At 37.2% G+C, this 10,328-nt stretch overlaps 1 protein-coding gene across 1 annotated transcript in view; it reads right to left on the bottom strand.

The window, feature by feature from the left end:
* Positions 1 to 10,328, bottom strand: part of NUDT9 (nudix (nucleoside diphosphate linked moiety X)-type motif 9) — a 32,964-nt gene that overhangs the window by 14,009 nt on the left and 8,627 nt on the right. Inside the window, exons 3-4 of the mRNA XM_006867772.1 lie at positions 7,864 to 7,959; positions 3,587 to 3,673 (exon numbers count right to left, since the gene is read on the bottom strand). Of these exons, the coding sequence (XP_006867834.1) occupies positions 3,587 to 3,673; positions 7,864 to 7,959 (183 nt within the window). The remainder of the gene's footprint in view (positions 1 to 3,586; positions 3,674 to 7,863; positions 7,960 to 10,328) is intronic.

The raw sequence follows: 10,328 nt of genomic DNA, 5'->3' as shown, positions 1-10,328 counted from the left end.
GAGATGGATTGGCCAAGTAGCAGCATCAGTGGGCTCAAGTGTGGCAACAGTAGTGAGGTTGGCCCAGGATCGGGCAGTGTTTCATCCTGCTGTGCATAGGGTCCCTATAGATTGGTACCAACTCGATGACACCTAACAACAACAACAACATCCAACAGAATTTCAAAGTCTCACCAGATCCAGACTTTCTGGAGCCTCTGAGGCTAGATAAACCCCTGAAACTATTGCCTTGAGATAAACTTCACATTTTTCACCCAAAAATATCCCTTGAAGTCTTCTTTAAACCAAACAACAGATTATCTTAATTAAATAAAGAATGTCTGCCTTGAGCACTGTGTCTTTTAAAGAACCATTAACATGGGATAAAACTGACCAACAACTCAGGAAGATTAGGAAGAAAGGTTAGGGCGCAGTGAGTTTATTATGATAATGGGGGAGGTACAACCATGAAAAGGAGAAGTGTTGCACAACTTGAAGACTATTATCAGTCACTGAGTTGTACATAAAGAAACTGAATTACTGTGTGTTATGCTATGTCTATTTTTAACAACCACAAATATAAAAATTTTTAAATTCAGCCTTAAGCTAGAAAAAAAAGAAAGAAAAGACTGTTCAAGAACCTGAAAGGATATATAGGGTGTATAGGATCCAGCACCATGAGCATCAGTGAAAAAAAGAGATGGGATGGTAAATACAACTTCTTAGAATAATAGGCAAAGAGTTTTTATGACAGAAGTCATCAAATTCATCTGGTTGGAGTGACAGAGAATATTTTTAAGATGAAGTCATGACCATTTGTATTTCAGAACGCTCACTCACTATGACAGATGTGTGGAGAGTGGTTTGGAAAGAAGCAAGACTGACTACGAGAAGATCAGTTAGGAGACTGTTAACATATTCTGGGATAAAGATGATAAAGGCAGGACTAAAGGCAGACAGTGAGAATGGAGAGAGGACACATTTTGTTTTTGTTTTTAAGAACTATTTATGTAGTACTGATTGTTCTACACATTATTATAGATTTACCCATTTAAGTATCAAAACAATCTTATAAAATACATGTATTATTATTACTACCTTCATGTTATAGATATGGAGATCGATGCACAGAAAGTTACATAACTTGACCCAGATTGCACAGCTACTACATGGTATAACCGAAAGGTGAGCCCATGTAAAATGCTTTCAAAATCTGTGCTCTTAATCTATATACCTACTCACTATGGACTCTCATTATCCAACATTTCACATTCACCGAAATAGTAAAAATTCTACTACCCAGCACATTAATGACATACATCTGGCAGTAATGAACACCGAAGTGCTAGGCAAAAGTAACAAGGCTGTGATAGTTAAGACTGTGTCAATTTGGCTGGGTCACAAATTTCAGTGGTTTGGCAGTTATGGAATGATGCTAATTGCAGTTATATAATAATATAATCAACCCTCCATTTTCAAAAAACACCAATTTTCATATGGCGGCAAAACATAACCATGTTGGTAAATCAGCAGGCGTATTATTTACTTCAATGAAATAAATCCAACTGCTTACTCTAACAGGCAGGATAAGAGAGCAAAGATGGATTCATTCACTCACAAAAACTTACTGGAACCTTAGCATATGCAAGGAGCTTGGTAAACTAAGACTAACATGGAGCCTGGCTAGAGCAGAGGAAAGAGAAGTGGACCTGAGAGACACTGCGAGGCAAGACGGCAGGAGTGGAATAAGATGAAGAGCAGAGTAATGATGTATGCTCAGATTTATATCCTAAAGGGTCTCATTTAATGATTGTAAGCAGACTAGTTTTTTATTATGTTCTTTATTAGTACCAAATAAATTATCACTGAAGGCACTTAACAACAACAAAATAGGTTATTGATAATCCCTCCCCATTTCTGATAGCCACACCTCCCAGTCTTTAATGAAAATTTAAACAATAAATTTTTCTGGCCTGAGTTTAGCTCAGAGCAATATATTAACACTTACTATCTAGGAAGCCAGGATGGTCACATTTTGAACTTCAGAAAGGACTTTGTCTCGCATACTTTGGACATGTTATCAGGAGGGACCAGTCCCAGGAGATGGACATCATGCTTGGTAAAATAAAGGATCAGCATGAAAGAGGAAGACCCTCAATGAGATGGAATGACAAAGTGGCTGCAATAATGGGCTCGAACAGAACCATTGTGAGAATATCAAAGGAAAAGGCAGTCCTTTGTGCTGTGAGTCAGAAGAAACTTGACCTAACAACAGATAAGTAAGCAGATAGAGTAGTAAGAAGGAAGAGTGGAATAAAAAGGGAAGGAAAGAAGGAAGGAAAATAAAATTTGAGGTATGACTTGATAGTGCAAATAAGATAATAAAACAGATGACTATCATTAGTACCTCTCCCAGTGACTTGAAAATAAGGGAAAATACTACTACCTTCCTAGGGTAAAACTATGAAATTATTAATATATCAGATTAGAGAAAAACAAAGACTTCTAGGAAAGGAAATTCCCTAAATTATTTAAGAAAAATCTATATAAAAAAAAATTGAGGATATTTGTATCATCTAAAAAAAATTTACAATTACATATGGGTAGGGAGTTGGTCAGTGAAAAGATCTTAAAAATCTTTTATTTTTTAAAGATATATTCTAGATGCACTGAAACGATGATTTCTATAGAGATGGTAACATCCATCGAAATATTAGATTCACCTCTATTCTTTTTATTATGATTCATGCTCACCAAGGGGGCTTCGGAATATGATTTGGTTTACTAAATAGGTCTATGTCAAGAAAGATTTCCCCTTTTTCTGAAATTTTCAATGGCTCCAGTTTATACTCCTGAGCTTTGGCATTTAATATGCTCCATAAAATTCATTTCAAATTTATCACCCACTAGTATTCAACAAGAATCTTCTGTTTCAACCAAGCTGATATTTTCTCTGAACCTTAATATTCAAAACTTAGGTCTCCTCCTGTCCCCTTATCAAAGAATCACACTCAGATCAAGTCTGCCTCCTTCGTGGTACCTTTCTTGGGTGCTTCAGTTCATCTTTCTTTACTTCCAAACTTCTAAGACATTATGTCTTAAGACCCATGTAACTTGACCATACTCACATGTGACATGTTTTCTTATTGGCTAGTTTGTGTCTTACAACTCTTCAATAGGAGTCCTGGTATGGCGCTGTGGATTAATGCACTGGACTGCAAGGTCAGTTGGAACTGCAAGGTTGGCAGTTCAAGCTCACTAGTCTCTCCTCGAAAACCCTATACAGGGTTCATTATGAGTACGAACTGACTCGAAAGCACTAAACAACAACAATTCTTCAATTACAGAGAATCAAAGCTTTGGATTCTTATATATTTTTACATCCTCCAAAGCACCAACTCAATAAATATCTGGTGAATTAACTTTGTATGATGATGCCTAAATTTCATACAATATAAAATTACAACTTTACACTTACACTGCTATAATTTATTTGTACAAAATCCCTTTAAAGAAGATTTGGGGAGGGGGAGGGAGGGAGGGGCTCAGTCTGTATTTTTCTGATCATTCAGTTCTTTGTTCCAAAAACGTTTCTTGTGGTTCTTACCTGGTTATGATGGGATCTGCAGCATGATTTGGGCCCCATCGCCCCAAAAGCCCCCGTCCAACCAGTCCTGTCCGTCCTGCAGGATTTCTAGGGGACAAAAATCAACTGAATGTGTTCATGTTTTTTGACCCAACTTGATATGTCCCAAAAGAAGGTAAAGAGCAATAAGAGAATAGTAATACCTCCTCAAAAATCCAGTAGCATTATCACATTTCTGGATAATACTAAGTCTACTTCTAAAGTTCTTCTATAATTTAAGAATTTGTTTCAATTTCTACTATACTTGTAAATTCAAAGTAGAAATCTACTGGACTCGTAAAACTTACAAGACAAAACGCTTTATACCTCATCACTATCTCTTTATCTCTACAACAGCAACAGTTTATGTTTTAGGATACTCACATTTCTCTTTACATTCTCACCATCATCTTTTCCTACACCACTTTTCCAGTTTTCTCCACTAAAAAAATGTTTGTTACATTTTTAAATTCATTTTTCCAAGTGGGTACTGGATTTTTATTATCAGTTATTAATGTCTTAGACTGCAAAGTCAGTTTGAACAACAAGGTTGGTGGGTGATGCTCAGCAGCTGCTCCTAGGAAACCCTATACAGGGTTGCTATGAGTTGGAACCCACTCAATGGCAGTTAACAACAACAATATCATGAAAACACTTTTTAATATTTCATAGATTTTAAGTTCACTAAATCACAAGTTATAAAGAAAGCAATTTTATATAAGCATCAACTTAGTACGTAATGCCATAATCCAATGCTTAAAATGTCTGTCAGATAAACATATCAACACTCATCTCTAAGAAATTTTCCTCTACTTAACATTCTTTTAGTGTTATTCATTATACACTAGCTAAATGCAGTCATCTATAAACTCACCTATTTAATACTACATTTTTTTGTCCTCCCACTGTTATGAAAGTTTATAAACCTGTCAACATTTATTTTTGGTATCTCTGTTTTTATACTGTTCTTTTCTGTAACTATTAAAATTGAAGGAATTCATTTTTATATTGCTGCTGTTGTTAAGTACTGCCGAGTCAATCTGAATTCCTAACAACCCTGCAAAGGGCTTCTGAGGAGAAGCTGGTAGCTTTGAACCAATGACTTGGTGGTCTGCAGTCCACCGCTTATGCTACAGCCCCACACCAGCAGTGTATTAGAATAAAAAAGTTTTCAACAAGATTTACAAATAAAGAGAAAAAAACAAATCAACTGCTGAACTAACAATAATACTATATTTCAAATCCACAGGAGGAGGGGAATGGTGGTCAGCAACTATAATCTATTTCATATAACCACAGACCTCTGAACATAAATGATAAAAGCCAATATTAATAGAGAATGTTAGTTTCTATAGATGACCAAATCGCTGACTTATAAACTAGAAGTTATAGAATGGACATATAGACTATCTATTAGCCTGGGAAACACTGAAAATTCTTTGCAGACACAGAAAAAGAAGCCAACATATAAGAGAAAAGCAGAGCTGAGACAAAAAGACAGTCCTGATGGATTTCCAATTCCACTCGTTGGCAAAGTTAGCTGCATTTTGGCTTTGGGCTACTTGAGACACTCTTATAACCCTTGAATAATATTTTTTGCTCAGCAAAATAAGAGATGATTTCTATTAGTCATAATTTGTTGCTGTTGTTGGGTACTGTAGAGAAAGTTTCAACTCATTGTGGCCTTGTATATAACCTGCCCACCCTCAGAGTTGTATGATTGATCCCATTAATGTAGAGCCACTGGATCAATCCATCTCATAAGGGATTGATGTCCTCTCACATGTCCTCTTTTCACTGACCCTCAACTCTATCAAGCATGACATCCTTCTCCAGGTCCCTCCTGATAATATGTCCAAAGTATGAGACTAAAAATCTCACCATTCTCATTTCTAAAGAGTATTCTGTTTGTACTTTTTCCAAGACAGACCTGTTCTTTTTTCTGGCTGTTGTTGTTGTTGTTGTTAGGTGCCATCGAGTCAGAACCGACTCACAGCGGCCCCATGCACAGCCGAATGAAACGATGTCTGATCCTGGGCCAACCTTACTACTGTTGCCACATTTGAGTCCATCAATGCTGCCACCTGGCCAATCCATCTCATTGGGGGTCTTCCTCTTTTTCTCTGACCCTCCATCTTACCAAGTATGATATCCTTCTCTAGCGACTGTTCCCTCCGGACAATATGTCCAAAGTATGAGAGATGAAGTTTAGCCATCTTGGCCTCCAAGGAGCACTCTGGCTGCACTTCTTCCAAAACGGATCTATTGGTTCTTTTGGCAGCCCATGGCACTTTCAATATTCTCCTCCAACACCATAGCCCATGGCACTTTCAATATTCTACTCCAACACCATAACTCACAAGCATCAATTCTTCTACCGTCTTCCTTATTCACTGTCCAGCTTTCGTATGCATATGAGGTTATTGAAAATACCATGGCTTGGGTCAGGCACACCTTAGTCCTCAAGCTGACATCTTTGCTCTTCAACACTTAAAAAGGTTCCTGTGCAGCAGATTTGCCTAATGAAATACGTCATCTGGCTGTACATGGTAAATTTTCATTATGCTTTGCCTACATCAAAATTCAAATACATTAATTCTCTAGTCTTCCTTATTCATTGTCCAGTTTTCACATGCATATGAGGCTAATAAAAAACTATAGCTTGGGTCAGGCGCACCTTGCTCCTCAAAGTGACATTTTGTTTTTTAACAGATTTGCCCAATGCAGTACTACATTTGATTTCTTGACAGATGCTTCCATTAACATTATTTGTGGATCCAAGTTAAAATGAAATCCTTAACAACTTCAATCTTTTCTCCATTTATTATGATGTTTATTGGCCCAGTTGTGAAGAATTTTGTTTTCTTTACATGGAGTTGTAATCCATACTCTAGATCTTGATATTCAAATATAAAATATAAAGCAGCATATGTATTCTTAAATAATCTTTATCCAAAAGGAACCTAAAAAAATAAGTCAAATGCAAGAAGAATTGGACTTTAAAAAGCTCAATAACAAAACACAGGGAAAGGTGACTAAGTTGTGACCCAAGAAAGACCAACAAAACTAGAAGACAAAGTTGGGAGAACTATGATTTTCTAGATGAACTAAAAATGCAAGTTGCAACATTTTTATAAGGTAATTACCATGATGGCAAAGCTATGGTCCTTCTTTATTTGGGACACTGTAACTTTTATTTAAGGAGCCACGGTGATGCAATGTTTAAATGCTCAGCAGCTAACTGAAGGGTCAGTGGTTCAAAAATCCACCAGCTGTACTGGGGGAGAGATGTGGAGAGAGTTTGCTTCAGTTCAGCTCTGCGTCCTTGGGAACACTATGGAGTAGTGCCGTCCTACAGACTCAATGACAATCAAGTCACTTTTACATGTCTTCCTAATTTTTAAAATATATCCTTAAGGAAAATGGATAGTTTGGGAACTTTATAGAAAATCATTTTTAAAAGCATAGAAAATGCTGATGTTAAATTATTGTTTTCTTTGGTTTGCTTTTATTATTCTTACATGTTTAGATAAATCCTTACTTCAAGACTGTTGCTAGTTGCCATGGAGGAAGCTCCCTCTCATGGTAACCTTATGTATAACTGGACAAAACACTACCCTGTCCTGCACCGTCTTCACAATTGCTGGTATGTTTGAGTCCACTGTTGCAGCTATTGTGCAAATCCCTATCATGTAGGGTTTCCCTCATTTTTGCTGGCCCGGTATTTTACCAATCTAACAATGATCTATTGTTACCTTGAAAGTTTTCATGGCTAATTTTTGAAAGCAGAGAATCAGCTCCTTTCTCTTAGTCTAGCTTAGTTTGAAAACTTCTGCCCAGTATGGGTAATCCTGCTAGCATTGGAAATACTGGTGGCATGTCTAACAGCATCAAAGCAGTACATAAACCATCACAATACAACAAACAGACATATAGGAAGTGGTTTTATTTAATGAGTGAATTGCTGTGATATGTTTTTCAATTCTTTGTTAGTTTATTTAATTACTTATTCCTTCACTACAAAAAAAGATTCAAATCATGCTTCTGCTACTTAAAACCTGTATACAAATTGTTTACACACTCTCTGTAAAACAGAACTAAAAATATCCACCCACAGGTTAGTGTGAAGATTTACTTAGATCACGTATATGAATTACTTTGTTGAATGTATGGCACATACAAGCACTAAATAAATGTTAAATATCTTTTCTATTTTGTTACAACTCATTGTTGTATGATTCTCCATTCATGTTACCTACCGAGGTCTTCCATTCTTAATTTCATACAAGCCATTCTTGCTCTTTCTCTCAACGTGTCCATCCTTCTCATTAAACTTGGGAGAAAAGTTACTTTCACTGTAATGAGAATATGAATATGCATTAGAAATAGTGATTCAATACTACCAATAGTATAATAATAACAATATCTGTTATTTAAAATAATAGTATACTAAGGACCTCTGGTAGCTAGTGGTTACGAATCAGGCTGCTAATCTCACAGTCAGCAGTTCGAAACTACCAGCTGTTCCGTGGGAAAAAGATGAGGCTTTCTGCTCCCATAAAGATTTACAGCTTTGGAAACCATGTACAGGGTCGCTATGAGTCGGAACCAACTCCACAGCATATAACAACAACAAGTGTAACAGTCATTTATTTAAAGGTTAGTTTTCATTTATAAATCCATCTTTCTCCTTCAAAACAGTGTCTATGAAAAAGCATTTTATTTGTGTAAACCAAAACATCTTATAATTTCCAAGGATGTATGCTCCCTGAAAGCAACTACTGGCAGAAGTGGAGCTCCTCTGACATGCTACCAAAAATAATCTATAATCTATATTAATAGTGTTGTTGTTGCTAAATGCCATCAAGTTCCGATTCACAGCAATCCTATATAGTTTCCAAGGAGGTATGAACCGCCAACATGGTGGTTAGCAGTCCAGTGCTTATCCTACGGTGCTATACCAGGACATTAATATTAGCAAGGAAGAATTAGCTGTGGGGAACGTTCAGGGGTGGGACATTCCCAATTGAAAAGACATGTAGACCAACCTATAATGGCTAGAGGAACACAAGATATGCCTTGAAAGAAAGACCAAAGAAGGGAGAAGAGTGGGGGGAAATATAAGCAGACTGGCTGTGACATTACTATGCAAGCTGTCTGCCCTGGAGTCATCAAGACAAGAAAATCTAACCCATCAGGGTAGATGCCTGTCTAAGACTGAAACTCAAAGGGAACACAAGAATGGTCCTTTATACTCATTGGCAACCATCCTGGTCAACTTATGAGTGGAAGGGGAGAAGCTGCAGCAAAGAAGACACGGGCTGAGGTTTGTCATATTCCATGGACGCCTAATGACCTTGGAATGAGAGAGAGAAAAGGATGGGCTGATAGGTTTGAAGTTCAGGGTGATGTGTGAACTCCTGAGCCCAAAGACAATGACGTTGGCACTAAGGGCTAGAATTAAGAATGAAGCAGCCACCAGATGTGAAGAAGGGAGAGGCATGCAAGAACTCCTGGACTTGCAGATAGTACCCATCGGACCTAGTGTGGATGGCTTGCTGACCAGAATTCGACCAGATGAACACAAAGAAGTATGACACGGGAGCAAGCGTAAATTGCTACGACCTGATCAACTGGATCCTTGATTATGGATGAGGCTGCTCAAAATTCCAACCAAATAGGGAAGGATTCTCCATACCAAGGATAAAGCATGTCTCCTCAGTACACTGGGCTGATAGGGATGGGCAATTTATTCAGCTAACAAAACTGGGGGGCTACAAAGGCACGAAGTGGCTGGTATACAAGCTTTCATGAGGTGCTCAGTGTCAGAATGCAGGGAGTAATACAGAAAACCAACTGAGTAATTCCCCTTCTGTCCAATAAATAATAATTTTAAAAAATTAATGCAGGCAATTTTCCTTTAATTCATGTTATATAGCACTCTAACAAACATCATGAATGGTAGTTGTACAAAATATCTATGTAATTATGTGTCTGTATAATGTATGCATAAGTATATATGTCTTCTAAAATACGGCAAAATGGAGACTATTTATAGCTAGTAATCTCACCACAGGTTATTTTCAGGATTAATTAATAATCTAAGTATTATAAAAAAACACATCTCTGGACAGAATTTAAAAAACTATGACTCAGCATCATGGACTAGTAGTAAATTAATGATGAAGGTTAACTACCTATTGAACTAAGACTCGGGTTTGATACTGGCACAAAATTTTTTATTTAATAGACTAAATCATGCCTTGAGAGGACTATGATTTAGAATAAACTTGCCAATCAAATAAAACTTATGAAACTATTTTAAAACTCGGGTGGCAGTTTAGCAGACTGCTTAAGAGCTGTTGTTGCTATAATTGTTGTTAGGTGCCATCGACTTGGTACCGATTCATAGCAACCCTATGCAGAACAAAATGGAACACTGCCCGGTCCAACACCAACCTCATAATTGTTGCTACGACTGAGCACACTGCTGCTGCCACTGTACCAATCCATATTATTTGGGGTCTTCCTCTTTTTCTCTGACAAAACATGACATCCTTCTCCAGGGACTGGTCCCACCTGATAATATGTCTGAAGTATGAGAGACAAAATCTGGCCATTCTAGCTTTCAAGGAGCATCTGGCTGTACTTCTTCCAACATAGATTGGTTCTTTTGGCAGTCCATGGTACTTTTAGTATTTCTCCTCCAACACCATAACTCAAA

Source organism: Chrysochloris asiatica, unplaced genomic scaffold (genome assembly GCF_000296735.1).
Source record: "Chrysochloris asiatica unplaced genomic scaffold, ChrAsi1.0 scaffold00109, whole genome shotgun sequence".
NCBI lineage: Eukaryota > Metazoa > Chordata > Mammalia > Afrosoricida > Chrysochloridae > Chrysochloris > Chrysochloris asiatica.
This window is presented reverse-complemented; position numbering and strand designations above follow the sequence as displayed.